Genomic DNA, 19,179 nt, shown 5'->3' on the forward strand with positions numbered 1-19,179 from the left:
AAATATTCCAACTTTTGACCTCATTCATAATAAGTAACTTTTTTGATGATGATTTTCTACATAATAGAACATAACATTCATTCACAGCGCATGTACTCTGAGCATGACTCATGTCATTAAAAACGCACCGTCATGTCTGACACTATTCCACCAGTTTTAAAACCATAACCTGAAATAGTTAAATGTCCGATGCTACCATTTTGGGTGAATTGCCGTAAGTCTCGAAATGTAGAGAAAATTCCGATGGGATGTTATGTACGTATTAAGATGTTGTTACTGCTTGTTCAGAGTATGAACATGGTTGGGTTTAGGGAATCAGAAAATTCTGTTTACGTGGCGGAGTCTTATTCAGAGTATTGGAATGTTCGTGTCCATTTAAACTTCGTCCTTGTCAGAGGTCAACACAATGTGTTTTATCAGCGTGCATGTAAATATTTGCTTGCAAACACCAGGGCCAGACTATTTGAATGCTCTGTACAGTTAAAGTGAAACGGCGTAAAATGTCCCTTGCACTGTTGCCTGATGCTTCCAGCCCCCCCCTCCCCCCCACACACACCACCCCCCCATATGTTCTTGTCTTTCTCATGTCCCTGCCTGTTCACCCCACTCACTCTCAAGTCCTTCCTCTCCCTCTGACTGTTGTGTTGTATCTGGTTCACCAGGATGGAGTAAGTAACACCTGCACCGGCCGGTTTGCTGTGCCAGTGTGCATGCCGTGATCTCCACCTCCTCCTCCCCCCCCCCCCCCCCCCCCCCCCCTCCCCTTAATTCAGCGCCGCATCCTAATTCAGATAATTGTTGTAGAGCTTCTCGTGTGCAGCCACGGCCACATGACGGAAATGCTAAAGAAGCCTTTGCATCGTTTGGGTCATGATACACTCAGCTGCCACTTTATTCAGTGTTGCCTAACAAAAACGAATGCAGTCTCATACAAAGGAGCTGAACAGCGTGGGTCCAGAAGTAAATATCCCATTCATTTCAGCCATAATATTTTAACCATCCGAGGTAGATTTACCACAAGCTGTGAGATTGTGCAACAATGTTAAATGCTCCTGTAGACGTCTGTATGATATCCACTTGAAAAAACTAAACATGTTGACTTCGACATCTCTGATTGGTGGAACCATTGAAATGTTTACCACAACCATTAAAAATAATATAGCTCTTCCATAGACCCTCCATTACTGAAGGGTTCTTTATTTTAACACCCAGGTTTTAGAGAGGCGTTGATTTGAGTAGTTTGTTGATGTTGGGCTGTTCTACAGGACTGCATTGCTTTTAACTAGATGCACTGAATAAAGTGGCAACTACATGTATTGAATTTGAGTGTCTACACCATTTGGGGATTTATGCTCGTAAACTTTATCTTTCTGAGAGTTAGATTGTTAAGAGATTGACTCTCAAGTCGTCCCCTTGTGGCCCCCTAACTGAGTTCAGCACAAAGAGGAGGAGCCCACGCTAACTGCTGATCTCTGCCCTACGGTGAAGTGGAACATTTCTTAGTTGGCAGTGGTAACTGGAGTCTCTCCACTGCCAGGACGCCGCGAGGGAGTTACTGCTCCCGGCCAAGAAGGAGTCCAGCTTGTACAGTTAACTGTCATAAAAGTACCACACGTCTGTTTATGTATCATTGGAATAAAAACACTAATGTGTTAGTTAGTACGATGTTAAAGGATTACTTTGTGGTTTTATGATAAGTTAAAAGGGTCTTAGCTGCAGCTTTACTTTTAACGTACAGACCTGAGAGTTGTATCAATCTTTTCTTTTAACTCTCTGAAAGAAAAAGTTTAAGCATATTAGCCAGTGTTGAACTCTTCCTTTAACAAATACAGGTTAGATTAGGCTTTTCTGTGTTTAAGTCGTCTCTAGGTATTAATTTACCTCGTGAAATTGGTGTGTGGCACTTTATTATCTCCGAATTTCTCCCGTAAAAAACATGGAATATTTAACATTAGAAATACCGATGAGATTTAAATAACATCTGCTAAACATTTAAAGTCAGTGCTTCCCGTAACTATTCCCCCCCCTGAAAATACTGTTTAATTTGTATCACATAATATTAAATGAAGGTACAGTCGACTTCCTGGAGGCAAGTAAAGAAACACCTGAGTAATGAGCCCATAGATTTCCCACCTGCTATAAACCACTTGTCATAAAACACGAGATTTTCAGCTGAAATATTTTAGAGTTACAGTAGAAGTGCTGTCATATTTCAGCCTGGTGTCTGCTGCCACTAGGGTGTAAACATGCATGTGTGTGTGTGTGTGTGTGTGTGTTTGTGTGTGTGTGTGTTTACATGGTCAATACGACCTTTTGGTTTCTCAGTAAAGAGGAAATGGAGTCTTAACATGAACAACCGGTCTCCATGTTGCTGCTGTGTTTCACATGATCCTGATCACTGAGAAACTCCGGCTGCGTCCTTCGCTGAGCTTAACAACTAAACATGCTTCTCTAACTGCTGTTGTGAGAAATCAGTTCCAAACTAACCCGCACAACAAAGGCCGTCAGCCACAAGCATGACTCATCGCTCATAACCGACAGCCATAATAGCTGGGTAATTCAGAAAGTGAACAAAATGGTTGAGGTCTTTTTGATGGTTAATTTGGTCAATGTTTAATGAAGTCAATGACGATTTACAGGAAGTTTTTCTGATAAGGGTTTTATCATCTAAAGGTGCAAGTTCAATATTTATCAGTTGCTCACGTCCCCGGGTTCATGACACTTTTTAATGATTATCATTGTGATGAGGCAGCGAATCAGTGAATGGACAGATAGAGCTACAGGTTAGAGTTAGTTCAAGATGGAGTGTTGCTGGTAACCTTTCACATGTAAGACGTTTTTAACTGGGAAGTCTAGATACCTTAGACATTTTAATCCTCTAATTCATAGCCAAGTTAAATTCCCAGTTCTTAATTTGCACGTTTTTAAAATTGTCCAGAAGTTTTGTCCAGTGACTTCACTGTCGCCCTCTTCCACCAAGGTCAAACTGGTGCTCAGGCTGTGCTGGTTTCAAGCTGGTTTCAAGCTGGTTCGACTTGGGAACCAGTTTAGTTTTCCCTGGGCTAGAGCCACCACACAGTCACACCATCACATCACTGTATAAGTCTCTGATTTCCCAGCAGCACCAGAACACACTACCAGCACAACATCAACAATGGTGGACCACAGCAATTTGTCTCCTCTACGGACCACTGCTGCTTAGCTTTGGCCTCCAGAGTAAAACATATTCAATCTTCTTTGCCGACTACACATGACACTCTGTAGTGTTTTTTTTTTTTAAATGGCGATCACGGTATTGGTCCTGTGGGTCACGATAGCTCCGCCCCCAGCCCCTGAAATAAGCGATTCTTTCCTCAAGACAAGTGAAAAATTAGGCCCCAGCTCCAAACTGGCCCATGAACTTGGTGGAAAAGGGCTGATTGTGGATCTAGTTCTTAGTATAACCTTTATTCCTGCATCTGATAATATTGAATCAAGCAAAATGTGTCATAACTCAGGGTAGACTTCTCATCTATACGTGTTATTAAGTATTAATACGTATTATTGAGGAAAAGGTGCAGAGTTAAAATGGAAAAAAAAAATGCTTTTTCATTGACTTTTATTGATTATAACATCAAATGAACTTGATCTAAGGCACCTTTAGGATTCAGCGTTTGAATTATCATCTGGAGGTATTAACAGTTGACCTGTTACCGCTTCTACAGGAAAACAGCTTTGAGCAGTTCATCATCAACTACTGCAACGAGAAGCTGCAGCAGATCTTCATCGAGCTGACCCTGCGTGAGGAGCAGGAGGAGTACATCAGAGAGGCGAGTTCACACACACACACACACACACACACACACACACACACACACACACACACACACACACACACACACACACACACACAACACACTTGGATAAATGACCTATCAAGCCTGTGGCCCTCTCTCACCTGCAGCTGTACATTTACATTGTTCAACAAGTCAGCAGCCAATTTGTTTGTTTGTCCCACAGCAACATGTCAACCTGGTCACGTCCCTCCTCTCTGGAACCTCTCGTGTTATTTCAGCTCAATCTGAATTCTTGCCCTTGACCCTGATGCATTAACCGCTTCGTTTATGTCTCAGTCGTCCGTCACCCTCTCCGTTTACTCTCGGCCCGTTCTCCCCTCGGCCGCCTCTCTGGGAAGGAAGTGATCCCTCACTCCAGTGAGAGTAAACACTCCCTGCTGTGGGCCTTTAAGCTCTGTTTGTTTTCAAAGCTCTACGGATGTGAGCGCTGACCCCCCCCCCCCCCCCCCCCCCCAACTCCCCCTTCCCTCCACAAACTCCTTCCCCCAGCAGCAGCAGCATCCCCGCCACCAATGATATTCCACTCCTGGGCTCTGTCCAGTATACTGCATGGGAAAATACCAAAGCAATGGAAAAAAATTGGGAGGTCCACCAATCAGGAACTCAGCCAGTCACCCGTCATTTTAGGCCACACCTTCTTTTGCTCCCTCCCCTCCTCGAAATATCCGTCCCATTGCTTACATCAACCGGAGCTGTGTTCCCAACCCATTAGGAGCTGTGAATTAGATGTGGGTTGTTCAGGGGCCAGTGGCCTCTTCCACAGAGCAAGATGGAAAATGTTTCCCTGTCGCTCAGCAGAAAGACTTTGTGCTGTTTTCTTACTCCGACGATTAGAAGAATGAGTCGGAGACCAAGCAGGAGAGAACTGCAAGGACAGATATGGTTGTAAAGACAGATGTATGGACATTTTGCACTAAACGACTGCACTGAAAATATGACAGAATGCTTAAATTAGGAAAAAGGAATGTAACTTTAAAGGGGCCCTGCCAGTTTCTCTTTTCTCCCCAGGACTTGTTCCCATTAGGGCCCAGTTTCCCCTTGTAAAGATTAAGTGTTACAGTCTGTGTCTACATGTAGTTTTACCTCAGTTTATGAAAAAGTGAAATTTAAGGTTTCGGGGTCAGAGAGAAACACCGTGCAGATGCATGAATTACAACTCTCCTCCTTTTTGTTTTAATGAATTAAAACACTATTTTGAAAGAGCCTTGAGAAAAGCACCTTACTGCAGAGCTGCTTTCAGACGCTCACTGAACTCTGGGAAATGTCCAGAATGCAAATGTATGAGTCAGTTGCTCCAGACATCTTCCTTATCACATATTTCCCTTCTCAGGAAAATGTCAGCTTGGGGCCACGTGAGAAAATAGCAGAAAAAAAATCGAGTTGTTGTGTCGATAATGCTTCTAACATGCGACGGACACAAAACAAGAAAACAAGCAACTATCTGACTATGAAAAATCTTTGTCGTACACGTAGAAGACACACATGTGGTTTTGTGATCCGATCACAAGTAGACATCTCTAAGTACAGGTGTGAACTCACTCAGCTCAGAAAGCGATCCGGTCACGCCAGACCATTTTTGTAAGTTGTCTGGGGAAACGTGTGTGAAAGCAAATCTGTGCTGAGCCACATATGAACTGAACCTGACGTCCTCTGACCCGCTACCATGAACTGAACCTGTTTTCAATCTGTGCCCATACGCTGATAAGTTTGTGGCCATTGGCAAAATATCAACACTGACCAAAGAGTGCCTCCTGACTCCTCTCTCTCTCTCTCTCTCTCTCTCTCTCTCTCTCTCTCTCTCTCTCTCTCTCTCTCTCTTGCCGACACACACAAACAGTGACATTCCACACATCTGTAATCTCAGACTGGGTTACACCATAATTTGGTCTGAACTCACACAAATGGCACACGTGTTAATCTGCCTGTAGAGTGTGAAAGTGTTCACACTACTTTTGGCAGTAAAGTCAGATGCCGGTGTCGATGTGCTGGAAACTAAAACACGTGACTTCAGGAGAGGAGTTCATGCATCATTTCCTGCCTCCTGCAGAATCAGGCGCTAGCCCTCACCTGGATGTTGTTGTTGTTGTTGTGAACGTGTCCGACCTGAACAATCTCCTGCTGCTGAGTTTACTTTATTCAGTGTTGTGTTTTTACCCATCACCAGAACAGAAATACAAAAGAATGTTGTGAGTCTTTCTCCATGTACATGTGTCTTCAGCCATCGTTGATGTGTAGACGTCACAGTGACTATAATGTTTTGTCAACCATATTTCTTGCTCCATCTTAAATTGTCCTATGTTCTGTCGCAGGGCATCGAGTGGACCAATATCGAGTATTTCAACAACGCAGTTATCTGCAACCTCATTGAGAATGTAAGTCCATGTCCTCCTCCTCAGAGACCACAAAACCAGCTCAACGTGAATTTATGCTATAATCTGACATATTTAGACAAATAAACATCAGTAGATGGTTTTAAGATGTTATTTAAGATTGAATATGCATGACCCTCCATCTCTTCTCATCTTGTGATGGTCAGAACAAAAACGGCATCTTGGCCATGTTGGACGAGGAGTGCCTGAGGCCGGGGACGGTCACCGACGAGACCTTCCTGGACAAACTGAGCACAGTCTGTGCCGAGCACCAACACTTTGAGAGTCGTCTCAGCAAGAATTCAAAGTTTCTCACGGACCACAGCCTGCCTCACAATTGTTTCCGGATCCAGCACTATGCCGGCAAGGTACTATAAATTATTCGGCGCACAGAACAACAAGAGATGTGCAGATGAAATCGACAAGGCGTGTGTTGAAGTGCAGAAAGAGAATTGGTGAAAACACACTTCTTTTTGTTTATCCAGGTGCTGTACCGGGCCGAGGGATTTGTGGACAAGAACAACGACCTGTTGTACCGAGACCTCTCGCAGGCCATGTACAAGGCCAACCACAGCCTCATCAAACAGCTGTTCCCTGAGGGCAACCCGGCCAAAGTCAACCTGAAGAGACCCCCGACCGCTGGGTTCCAGTTCAAAGCGTCCGTGGGCACGCTGATGAGGAACCTGCAGACCAAAAACCCAAACTACATCCGGTAACTGCTGTCTTTTCTACAGGAGATATACGTTGTTCCTCAGTCACAGATAATAGCTCCATATCTTGGAGTATTGGAATATTGTTTTTTATGTGGCCCGAGGCAATTGCTTAAAAATAACCCAGCCAAATTGCTTTAATTGCTTAAATCAACATTCTGGAAACTGCTGCTTCTAATGTTGCCAAAAACTAAATCTCTATTTATTAAATGGATGGATAGAATTTGATTCCTCATATCACAGCTTGTCAAAACAGTCCAAATCTGATTTTTCTAAAAGTCTAATATCCGCTCCACACATTATCAGAGCTCTCGTTTGAACAAGCCTCTCTTCTTGCTTCCACAGGTGCATCAAGCCCAACGACAAGAAAGCCTCCCACATCTTCACCGACTCCCTGGTGCGCCATCAGGTGCGCTACCTGGGCCTGATGGAGAACGTCCGGGTCAGGAGGGCGGGCTACGCCTTCCGCCAGCCCTACGAGCCCTGCCTGGAGCGCTACAAGATGCTCTGCAAGCGCACCTGGCCCCACTGGCAAGGGCCCGCCAGGTAACTCCTGAGGCAGTGACTAATAGAGGGGGGGGGGGGGGGGGGGGGGGGGCAGGTGGAGAAAGGGATTAAAGAATGGGGAAGGGGGGGAAGCTGCTGGACACATGCCAGAATAAATTGCTCCACCGTTTGTGTGAGTGTGGGAACTGGGAAACGCTCCGATGGGGTTTTTAACTAAGGAACTGTGTCCAGGACTGCTCCCAGTGGAGTGACTGTGACCAGTGGTAATAGATTGGAGTTGGAGTGGTCAGCTGGCAGGTGGGGCCGTGGAGCCGTGTGAATGTGAAGCAGGTTAGTGCTAGAAAAAAAAAAGAGCTCAGAAGACTTTCCCTGGATTAAAGGCTCAAAAGAGGGGGAATAATACAGTAAGCTGAATTTAATAACACTTTACCCGACAGAGTGGAATACTTCTACAAGCTCATTGAACGTATTCTCAATGTGAACACCAGACTTGCTTTATAATTACAGACGGTTGTGCACTTTCCATTGCCATCCCACTGTCTGCCATCTTGTCACGAACCAGTTGTTCCACTGCCGGGGGGAAAGAGAAATGAGCCGTTCCCTCTCTGAGCCTCGACATGTTGAGACGTTTCAACCTTATCTGTCTCCTCCGCTCCACGCCAGCCAGTGTAGCGTGTTCTCCTCCACTGTGCTGGCAGAAGCTCTGATTCTTATCCGCTCTGCCACACATCACTATCTGGATGTTCAGCCATTCCCCTCAGTGCTTTGTGTGGTTGTGTTTCATTCTCCTTTAGTCATTCCTTCTCCATCTGACTCCAGCATTCCTCTCTCTCTATCCTCCTCGTCGTGGGCATGTTGTGTGAATTTAGTTTCTGAATGACTCCTCTGGCTCTCCACAGGGAAGGAGTGGAGGTGATGATGAGCGCCCTCCCGGTTCCAGCAGAAGAGTTCTCGTACGGCCGCTCCAAGATCTTCATCAGGAACCCAAGAACGGTACCAGACACACACTAATGCACATTTACCTCGAGCCCCGTGGACTTCTTTACTCCAGCTCGTGCTCGGCGCCCTGTTTTCTCACAGTCGGATGTTTGCAAAGCATGGTGGGCCGCGCTCGGAGCCCCCACTCCGGCAATTAGCCTCCAACCACCGCTCTGTGAACACATGGCTTCACTTAGCCGTCCCATCTAACATGGGAAATGAACGTCTTTACTCCGTGCTTGCAGGATCCTCGACTGTTCGAGCCTGCAGCCATTTGAATAGAGGTCCCCCCCCCCATCCCCCCCACTCAGCTCTGACCAAACAAAGCTTGGAATAACATGATCTCACACTACGGGAATTTTTTATTTTTCTCCTATAATCGCTTTGTCCATCGGATCAACTTATCTCCCTCATATATCTGCAGCTGTGAAATCACTCGGGGTTTAGAGTCGAGTTAATCGGATCGGGATCAAAGTTTCCAGAAAGTATTTAACCGTGGCCGCACCCCCGAACTTTAATTGTTACTTAGGTTTGGAGGAATCGTTGTTATGAGCCATTAAATAAAGTTCAGAGCGAGTGACATTAAAAAACAGCCAGGATAGATGCACTGGCTTTACTGGGACAATAAAATGTTGCTCAAACATCACTTATGACCTGAAGATGTTTCACACAGGTCATTCTTTTTATTATAATACTGCACTTTGTCCTCGATATAACTGAATCACTATTTGCTTTGATAAAATGACCTGTAAATGTTTTTTTTTATTGATCTCTGTCAATGTTAAAAAGATTGTGCATCTTCTCGAATATAAATATAAAAGACAAACACGTGTCATGTAAGTGGTTTCTGTTGTCTCTGCCCTGCTCAGTTCATTCTTCTCTCTTCCTGCAGCTCTTCTTCTTGGAGGAGAGGAGGAGGCAATGCCTGCAGGACCTGGCCACGCTCATCCAGAAGATCTACCGTGGCTGGAAGTGCCGCAGCCACTTCCTGCTGCTGAAGAAGAGTCAGATAGTGGTGTCAGCCTGGTACCGCCGATACGCGGTGAGCCCCCCCCTGCCGAGGAATCAAAGAAATCCATACACAAAGCTAAATCAACTGATTGGCGTTGATGCATTAGGTGTTTTCTTATAATCATCTCCTTTTCTATCCCACAGCAACAAAAGAAATACAAGAAGATCAAGAGCGCCACCACCGTGGTGCAGTCCTACACCCGAGGATGGCAGGTGAGCACCTTTCCCTTCACTGTTCAGACTGAATTGGAGCGGAGAGCGATGCAGGAACAACATTAACACGTCTGCTCGCTTGTTATTTTCTTCCACCAGGCCCGCAAACTCCTGAGAGAGCTGAAGCATCAGAAGAGATGCGTACAGGCGGTCACCACCATCTCAGCGTTCTGGCACGGCACCCAGGTACTGATGCATTGAAGTGCAGAGGGATATCAGAGAGCGGGGGGGGTTTACCTCCACAGAAACACAGCCGGGGGTTTGATGCAGACTGTTATCCGTGTTGAAAAAGGCGACTCTGGACAACTCAACAGCTCCTGTTTCTCATCATATGCAGCGCTCCTGCCTAACGGCCTCACAGTGTTACAGAAGAAAGTCCATTCTTTAACAAAGCTCTCCTTGATGTCATTGCTGCTGTTTCCCTTTAATCCTGCTTCTCTACCTGATCACACGAAACTGCAACTTCTCCTGTTTTTTTTTTCTTTTGTTTCCCTCCCAATCCTCCTTCACCTCCCTCTTCTTATGATGATTCTTTGCCTTCTCACATCCTCCTCCCGTCTTTCCTCACGCCCACCGCGTCCCACCAGGCTCGGATGGAGCTGAGGCGTCTCAAACAAGAAGTGCGGAATAAACATGCCGTGACAGTAATTTGGGCATACTGGCAGGGAACCAAGGTATTTCCACCCAGCCGTAGTGTGTCGCTGTCCCAGCTGTCTTGTCACCCTCCTGTTCACCACATCCCATCCCATGCTCACCTGATAGAGAAGCAGCAGCCGCTCCGAGTGGAACCCGGTCCCTCTGTTGTCCAATGACCTGATTGATGTGCCTTATGTTGTTTGTCCTTTTGTTACACATAGGTTTGAGTGGACATGGTTCATTGTTTGTGTCATAAAATTACAGATAAGAAAAAAACGAGATTTCTAGACAACACCAAACATATCTTTCTGAACAAGTCGCACTCGGATCCTAAAAAGTAGCTCGTGTGTTTTAAAATTCCGTTTTGGTTTGGTGTCTATCCAGTCTGGTGTTTTCATGCAATCTAATAATTACTCCAGCCCCTCAGTGCCCACCACCCACGATCTCTCACTGTGCTTTTTAAATTCCGGCTCCTGCTGTGAAGCCTAATTTTAATATACTGATGTGCCGACAGCGAATCAGCAGGAAGCTCTTTACGCATAAACATCGAATTATTTCAGTGTGATGACACTTAGAAAGCCTCAGTGAGGGAAATCACAGCCACTGTGCAGATTTCATACTCTGCATGATGTGTACCATTATCTTATCAGTATACACTCACCTCAGATATTCTTAGTTGTTAATGATCAATACTTTTATTTCAAGGTCTCTGTTGATAACGATTAATCCCGACTCCTGATTCGCTGTCAACGATTAGTCCGTCTCGAGTGTGAACCTTAATCCCGGCGAACTTATTTCGTTGGAAGCAACAGATAACACAGAGTGGACTCTCCCATTGTGGCACCATGGCTCCATTTTAAAACCAGTCACATGACCATCGCCCATTGCTTTTCACGCATGTTGACGTTGTCCCCGCCGACTGTCTCGTCTCTCTGGACGTCCTCTGTTGTCTCTCGTCCGTGTCCCTCACCCACTCATTGCCTCCCCTGAGACCATCTCAGTTGTGACTGTCCCTGAAATTAACCTCCTCCACCACTGCCCCTGCTTTTCATCAGGCCCGGAGAGAGCTGCGTCAGCTGAAGGAGGCGGCGAGGAATAAACACGCCGTGTCGGTCATTTGGGCCGGCTGGCAGGGCACCAAGGTATTTGGGAAGCCTGTCGTTTTTTTGTTTTTTGACTTTGCCGTGACTCCGTGACTTGCTGCCTCCGTCAACCCCCGTCACCAACTCCCCATTCTCCCCAGAAAACCCTCATCATATGCATTGAGTCTACATTGAGTACACAAGGCAGTTTACCACCACACACACACACACACACACACACAAGCTGTTGTCCACTGGATGTGGGAGTTAAAGAAGTTGTCTTGCTAACTTGCTGTTATTCTCAAAGACTGTCTTTGCAGCTCTATCTGCAAATATTGTAATTCTGCTTATGTAAATACTAGTTAGTGACTCACTGTTACGTGGGCAACGCCATCCCATGGAAGATGCAGTCGCACACACACACACACACACACACACACACACACACACACACACACACACACACACACACACATCCAGGACAGATGACACTGCACGCCGCCTGCTCTTCCTGCATGACTTCTTCCATCTTGTGTAGCTGCCGCATGTTGACCCTTTGCCTTGCAGTGCTGTTTGTCTTTAGATGGATCTGTTTGGATTGTTTGAGGTGACCTCTGCTGCCTGAGCTGTGACTTTTACTCTTTGCCTTTTTCTCTTTTTTTGTTTTAAAGCCCACGACTCTGTTTCCCTTCCAGAAGTTTCCCTACTAACAGTTGATTTGACCTACAGAGCCGTATTCCTCCTGCAGAGCCCGGAGCCGTGGAGCTGTACTTTAACAGTCTCCTCATGGTCACACAGGGCTCGTGTGTAGTGTGTACGAGCGTGTTTGTGTATTTGATGCCTGCTGACCTGAGGCAAAAACAGTATTTCTCTCTCTCTCTTCCCTCTATTGTCTCTTGCTTCATTTGTTGCTGCTCTCTCTCTCTCCTCCCGCCCGCCCGCCCCCCCCGAACAGGCTCGCAGGGAGCTGAGGCGACTGAAGGAAGAGGCCCGGCGTAAGCACGCTGTCGCTGTGATCTGGGCGTACTGGCAGGGACTCAAGGTACCTACCACCCCCCCGGTGGCACAGCTCCTCACCAAGTCCGCCACCTAACCACCACCCCCCCTGACCCAACTCCTCCTCATCTAACCCTATCTGTCTTCAGCAAGCCAGTGTCTGCCAAGCGTTCGGTTCATTATCCTGTTGTTTCAAAGGGTTAGGGACAAAGGGACCTGAGTAATCATGTGGTAATAGCTTAATGTTTCCACCACTGTTATACACAAATCGGCTTTGAATCACCTAATTGCAGTGACTTCTATACGACCAGAACATCATACTAGCAGAGTCCCCCTCCCCCCACATTCACTGTGATCTCATCCTAAAGGAGAGGCTCCCCCAAAATCAGAACACAAACATTTACTGTTTACCCCAGTGGTTTCCAGACACTGTTTTATCTCAGTCTGCTCCCAACACTGACAAGAAAGTGAATGGGATTTTCATTGAGATGCTTAAATCACCGGGAGAACTCCAAACCCAGCCCCGGTTTCTCAAAATAATCCCGCAGCCTTCAAAGCGGCAGTTTTCAATCGGAACAATTTCTCTGGTAGGAAATAGCGAAGATGTGACGAGCTAATTTGGGTTTTTAATGCTAACAAATTTAAACCAACAGAGCCTGACAGACGTGGCAGACACTGTGTCTCTCTCTCTCTCTCTCTCTCTCTCTCTCTCTCTCTCTCTCTCTCTCTCTCTCTCTCTCTCTCTCTCTCTCTCTCAGTGTGCTTCTTCTCTACCTGTGAAACTAACCCCCATACACAGCAGCACTGTTTTTTTGTCTAACAGTTTTTGTCCCACCTGTTTTCTTCATATGTCTTTAGGTGTGTGCTTGTCTCTCTCTCTCTCTCTCTCTCCCCCAACATCTTTCTCAGTGTGCTTCTTCTCTATCTGTGAAACTAACCCCCATACACAGCAGCAATGTTTTTTTTTGTCTAAGAGTTTTTGTCCCACCTGTTCTTTCTTTGTCTTCAGGTGTGTGTGTGTGTGTGTTCTCAGTTTTGGTGATTATCTGTGATGTGTTCTGTTCGGTTTCATCACTTTGTCGTCGTTGCAGCTTTAAACTGTGTAACCGTGTTAATTGACTGCTTCGCACCTCGTACTGCACAAGCAGCTGTTCACGTCTCCGTTTGCACAGTCAAGGTCGGCCTGAAGGTCGGTTTCATAACCATCATCCACTTGTCAGTAAATCCTTTGTGGTCGATTCCGACAGCTCGGAGTTAACTTTGTTTCTGTTCCATGTTGTTCATCGTTTTTTTGTGACTAACAAAGTGTCTGTTTGTTTTTTAGTCTGTGCTGCCATTCTCCTGTCACTGTTGTCTTATTCTTCCCTGCTTCACGTCAAACTAACCGGTGGAAATGGGCGACTGGAGGTTTATTTAGTTTGTTTAACTTTTTCTGCTCTAACAGATCCGCAGAGAATACAGAAAGTTCTTCAGGGCGAACGCAGGCAGGAAGATCTACGACTTCACCATCCAGAGGATTGTAAGTAGAGCTCCAAACATGTGCTTGAATGGTTACCTTTAATAAATGATAGTGGAGAATGCCATCACAACAAACGGTATTCCCTTGCCTAACAATTCTCGTATGTCTCCATTTGTCCAGATGCAAAAGTACTTCCTGGGTCTGAAGAGCACCTTGCCCTCCATGTCGCCCGTAGACAAGAACTGGCCTGCAAGACCCTATCTCTTCCTGGGTGGAGTCCACTCAGAGCTCCGGAGGATCTTCCATCTTTGGAGGGTCGGTTTAAAAAAAGATCCAGAGCCAGTAGTTTCATGATGATGACGATAAGACAGCTTTACATTGGAGCCACAAGACAATAGTGAATGATTGATAAGTGTCAGATTAGAATCACACAATCCAGAGAATTGGTAGAAACAAAGAAATGTGAATCATTGGACATGCAAGAGCAAAAGGAGTAAACGCAACCTGCAAGATCTTTTTACGTATTCGAGACCCCAAAGCAAAATCAGAAACGTTACAGTTATTTCAGCTTTCAATGAACAAAACTGACTGAACATCATCTTCAGTGGTTGAATGTCACCACCAGGGGTCTGTACCACGAAGCAAGCTCAACCTATCTCAGATATCTTTCCCTAATCCGGCTCGACGTAACCTAACAAACGCTCAGCGGTCCCACGACGCTGGTTATCAACTCGTTAAGTCAACCCCCCCCCCCCCCCCCCCCCCGGATCTCCTCCTCTAGATATGAGCATGTGCACCTAAGAGTGTCAGGTGGATTGATGAACCCGGCAAAGGAGACGTGATCAGTAACTCAGATTTAAACGAACGTGAACCGAGTTTGAGAGACAGAACCCTTTGGTGTACTTTGTTTCAACAAGAACTGATACAAAAAAGGCAGCTAAGATCTTTATTTCAACTCAAAACATAAATGTTGCCATATAATTGTTTTTTTTCGAGCAAGAGATTTTAACGTCTCTTGTGTTTGTGTGTTCAGTGCAAGAAATACAGGAGCAAGTTCACAGAGGAGAAGAAGGCAGTGTATGAAGAGAAGCTGGAGGCGAGTGAGATCTTCAAGGATAAAAAGGCTCTCTACCCGAGCAGGTACCCGAGACTCACTGGAGTGCTGTTTGTTTCACGCTGTGTAAAAGGATATCTCTTGACACGTATACCTTTTTTTGATAGATAAGTACTTTAGTGACATTCTAATTCGGTGTGTGTCTGTGTTCTGTCTCAGCGTGAGTCAGCCCTTCAAAGGAGACTACCTGGAGATCAACAAGAACCCCAAGTACCAGAAGCTCAGCATAGCCATGGAGGACAAGGTTCTGCTGGCGGACGTGGTTAACAAGATCAACAGAGCAAATGGAAAGGTGAGAAAGACGACTTTATCCAAGATATATCTCTTTTTTTAATCATGCTGTGGCCTGGAGACTTTCCCACGCAGGTCTAGTACGATACAAAACTATGAAGTCTGTTTTTTTTGGGGGGGGGGGGGTATTTCATCGCGCTGTGCAGCGACCTGCTGCGTTCGACAGTTCAACAACCTGCATTGTTGTTGTTCCAGCAGGTAGCAGACGTGTCCGGGCTTGTTCACAGTGTTTCACTCTTTACCCCGACTCGCATCATGAGACACAACAACAACACAAAACACTTGTTTCACCGTCTGTGTCTGCCGAGTCGTCATTTTGACATGTTGCAGAAAATTAGAATGACATAAGAGACGTTAACACAGACATATCTATTCTGATATTTACCTGAATAAGACACTGCCATGTAAAAAGCATTTTTTTGATTTACTTTAACCCAAATAAGGTCATTAGTCTGATTATGTACACACGTATTATCATATTATAATGTTGGGAATATGAATCTAATAATGATGTTTACGTGATGTGCTAGTTGAATAAAGTCTAATGAATGAGGTCAATAGACAAAATGTCGCTCTACATGCAGACCCACTCATTGTGTTGACCCGTCCCTGCTCTGGTTCTCAGGGAACGGCCCGGCTCTTCCTGCTGACTAAGAACAGCGTGGTCCTGGCCGACCAGAAGACGGGCCAGGTGAAGGCCAGCGTCCCCCTGCCGGACCTCAGCAGCGTGTCGGTCAGCACACAGAGCGACGGCTTCTTCGCTCTCAAGCTCAAAGAGGTGAGAGGAGCAGAATCATGATTTCCTTCTGTTTTGGATACCAAAGTTTAGAAATTTAGCGATTTTCTCGTCTAACTCTCGGGAAGAAAGCAAATCAAAAATGTCTCTTAATTGTCGACCTGTTCCTTTAAATCCTGCTGTGACACTGCAGTTAAACAGTGTTTCTCTTGTGCAGGAGAGCTGTGAGGTTATGGATGCTAAACCGAGAAGTTCGACTACATTTGTGTAGCCTGCAGTAATCCAGCTTCCACTAACTGATATAGATTTGCTCCATTTGCCTGAATGAAATTGTACTGTTGGTTTAAATGCCCGTGGGAAATCTCTCAGCTCAGTTAGTGCTGATTCCAAACTTTTTTTTTGTGTCCAGTTTATTGAATTTGAGGAACACACCAAGTAAACATTTTGCAGGAGTTAAGTTTTTCCTGTTAAACCAAACCCCAGGTCCCCCGACTGACACACACAGACACACAACTCACACGCGCTCAGAGAATGGTATAATAAGAAAAATAAGGTTATTAATGAATATAGAGAAGCTGTAACACAACGAGCAAATGTTAGAATAAAGTGATAATATTGACAAAATAAATCAACAAATGAGAAAAAACAGCGGCTTAAATGAAAGTAATGGAAATACCACTTTGTTAAATAATTTACTAGGAATGATAGAAGTCCCATGAGCTTAATAAAACTTGTTTAAATAAGTATTATATTGTTCTGCTACTCTCTCTATAGTCTACTAGTGCAGTGCCAGTTCTAATCATGTCTGTCTGGAATGAGCTGTGTGCCTGGTCTGTGGTGATGCTGGTTGCAGTTTTCTTCTGATACTGTTAAAGAAGTAAAGACTGCAGGGCCATTTAGGGGTTCAGTATCTTGCCAAGGACACTTCGGCATTCAGATGGGGAAGAGTGGGGATTGAACTGCCAACCTTCGTGTTGGAGAACGACCACTCTACCCCCTAGGCCACACCGCCCCCAATATACAGTTTATCAATCCTGAACGTGTCATGTGTCCATGTCGCACCAATTTCAACACTACTTCTTTGGACTCTTAACAATACACGTGCCAAGAGGAAGGGTTCTCGAGATATGCGAGTCACAGACTGTGAGACAGAGATTTCTGGAAGTAGAATAAATGGATGATCACATGAAGTGGAGTCCATCATGACTGTGTAACTGTTTTACTTCAGGGCTCAGCCTCGGCTGTCAAAGGCGATTTCTTACTCAGCAGTGAGCACCTGATCGAGATCATCACCAAAATGCACCGCATGGGCACCACGGCCTCCGACCGGGAGCAGCTGGACATCGACATCTCAGACGAGTAAGAGAGCACAACCGCTCATCAAGGTCCCAGGAGGTGACTCAGCATGTTGTGCGTCTGGCTCGTGTGTAATGACGCGGCTGTTCTCTCTGTGCCGCAGGTTCCTGGTGCAGTTCAAGCACGACAAAGTGTGCGTGAAGTTCATCCCGGGAGTCCCCAAGAACGGCAACAGCGTGTCCTGCAAGCGCAAGAACAACCGGCTGCTGGAGGTGTCGGTGCCCTCAACGGCATAGTGCCCCCCCCCCCCAGCCCATCATCCACCTCCTCCCTGCTTCCAGTGCTGCTCCAGAGGGCTCAGACTGGGGGGGGGCGGGGGAGAACGCAGAACCACCACCCACTCCGAAAGAACCATCACCCCATTGCCAACCCCTCCCCCCCCACCAAAAAATGACAGTGCAGTAATTTGGTTTGTTGTGTTGTTGCTTTCCCCTTCAGTCTCTTCCTATCAGATTTACTCTGGCACCACTTTCGCTGTAATCATGTTCCACTTTCTTTAGGCAGTGAAAGCCTGTAGCCGGGTTGCATGCCACAGAAATTTGGTATAAAAAAAAAAATGTTTCACTGGTGTTTTTCTGTAAAACTGGGGTCGAGAGTTGAAGGGAAAAAAAAGAGAGATCTTGGTGGAGCAGGAGAGACTTCGGTGTCCCAGCGGTGACGTGGATGATTGTTCTGCCTGAACGCTGAGTCGCTCTTCAGAGGAACGTGTCATTGTTAACCGCTCGGCCTGTTTTTTTTTTTAGAGTTTAGCTTCTCTGATGATGAAGGTAAAAAAAATTTAAATACTGCACTTGTTGTTTTCACCTCGGTGTAACCAAAAGAGGATGAGCGGGGAAGTGAATTTGATTGTATTGATGTATTATTTTCTATATATATATTTTCTCTCTCTCTCTGACAAACAGAAATAGCACAGTGAGCAGTTGAGAAGTCAGATGTGATTTTTTTTTTTTTTTTTTGCTCGATTATTGTAAAACCACTTTTTTTTTTTTTGTATCAACAATTCCTACGTGCCATTGAACAGGTCCCACGACTTGTCACGCGTCGGTGTGAAAACCACACAGGTGATCGACCCCATTCACTTCCTAGTATTGATCCAATCAAGGCCAAAACCAGTTGAACACGGGGTCGAATCAAGCTATGGTGGTGGATTTATATTTGGATTGCTTTGCTCACGCGATCAATCTCCATCCCCTCTACAAGCACAAGCTTCACTTCACCTGCAGAGTGATTTCATATCCTTCACACTCAGAACTCAAAGAACATCTGCTCATTTTTTTGTATGTGGGATTCAATTAAAGATGCTGAAAAGGGCAATATAGACATTCCAGTGGAAAATGAAAAAACCCTTGATACTGATGTTATTCTTTTTTTTGTGTGCAATAAATTAAAACGCTTTTTACTCAATTATTCTCAAAGAGGCAGTAGTGAGAACCCATAGCAGTCGCCCTCACTGTACCATAGCTGTACATAGGCTCTTAAGGTCGTGGCCCCTGGCATGGACAAAGGGTTTCTCTAGTATCCTCATATTAATTGCTGTGTTTGTGAAACGGCTGTTTTGTGTTGCTTTTTCCTTCTTCTTGCCGCCGCAAGCTTCACGTGTTGTCGTGCTCGATTCACTCGGATGTGTCTTTTCAAGAACCCCCCCCCCCCCAAGAAAAAAACGACATGCACATGACCATTGATTCTTGCTGTATCAAACCAGTTTAAACTTTTACAACTTTCTAGCGTGCTGACATTGCAAGAAGAACAAAAAAAACAAAAAACTGGTACGCATTTATATCCACACACAAGCCAAATATGAGTATCAAAGAAGCAGGAGTGCTCTATTTTCAGGTATGTTTGATTATAATCATCTGTATTTTGGATGTACTGGGTGTGAGTTTTG

General features: G+C 45.4%; 1 protein-coding gene across 4 annotated transcripts in view; it reads left to right on the top strand.

Annotated features, from left to right (window-relative positions):
* myo1b (myosin IB) overlaps nt 1–18,941 on the top strand; it is a 59,177-nt gene extending 40,236 nt beyond the window's left edge. For 2 of the 4 annotated variants that reach the window (XM_053440661.1, XM_053440662.1), the window contains exons 14-30: nt 3,705–3,809; nt 6,146–6,208; nt 6,373–6,573; nt 6,691–6,917; nt 7,261–7,461; nt 8,322–8,415; nt 9,293–9,442; nt 9,556–9,624; nt 9,724–9,810; nt 12,298–12,384; nt 13,783–13,857; nt 13,978–14,112; nt 14,831–14,937; nt 15,071–15,203; nt 15,828–15,980; nt 17,167–17,297; nt 17,398–18,941. In XM_053440661.1, the coding sequence (XP_053296636.1) occupies nt 3,705–3,809; nt 6,146–6,208; nt 6,373–6,573; nt 6,691–6,917; nt 7,261–7,461; nt 8,322–8,415; nt 9,293–9,442; nt 9,556–9,624; nt 9,724–9,810; nt 12,298–12,384; nt 13,783–13,857; nt 13,978–14,112; nt 14,831–14,937; nt 15,071–15,203; nt 15,828–15,980; nt 17,167–17,297; nt 17,398–17,530 (2,151 nt within the window). In that variant the 3' untranslated portion in view covers nt 17,531–18,941. Of the gene's footprint in view, nt 1–3,704; nt 3,810–6,145; nt 6,209–6,372; nt 6,574–6,690; nt 6,918–7,260; nt 7,462–8,321; nt 8,416–9,292; nt 9,443–9,555; nt 9,625–9,723; nt 9,811–10,211; nt 10,299–11,315; nt 11,403–12,297; nt 12,385–13,782; nt 13,858–13,977; nt 14,113–14,830; nt 14,938–15,070; nt 15,204–15,827; nt 15,981–17,166; nt 17,298–17,397 lie in introns of all 4 variants that reach the window. The other 2 variants (XM_053440665.1, XM_053440663.1) reach the window with 2 other exon arrangements.
* Nucleotides 18,942–19,179: the final 238 nt, after the last annotated feature.

The sequence above is a fragment of the Pleuronectes platessa genome, chromosome 14, assembly GCF_947347685.1.
Source record: "Pleuronectes platessa chromosome 14, fPlePla1.1, whole genome shotgun sequence".
NCBI classification, from domain to species: domain Eukaryota; kingdom Metazoa; phylum Chordata; class Actinopteri; order Pleuronectiformes; family Pleuronectidae; genus Pleuronectes; species Pleuronectes platessa.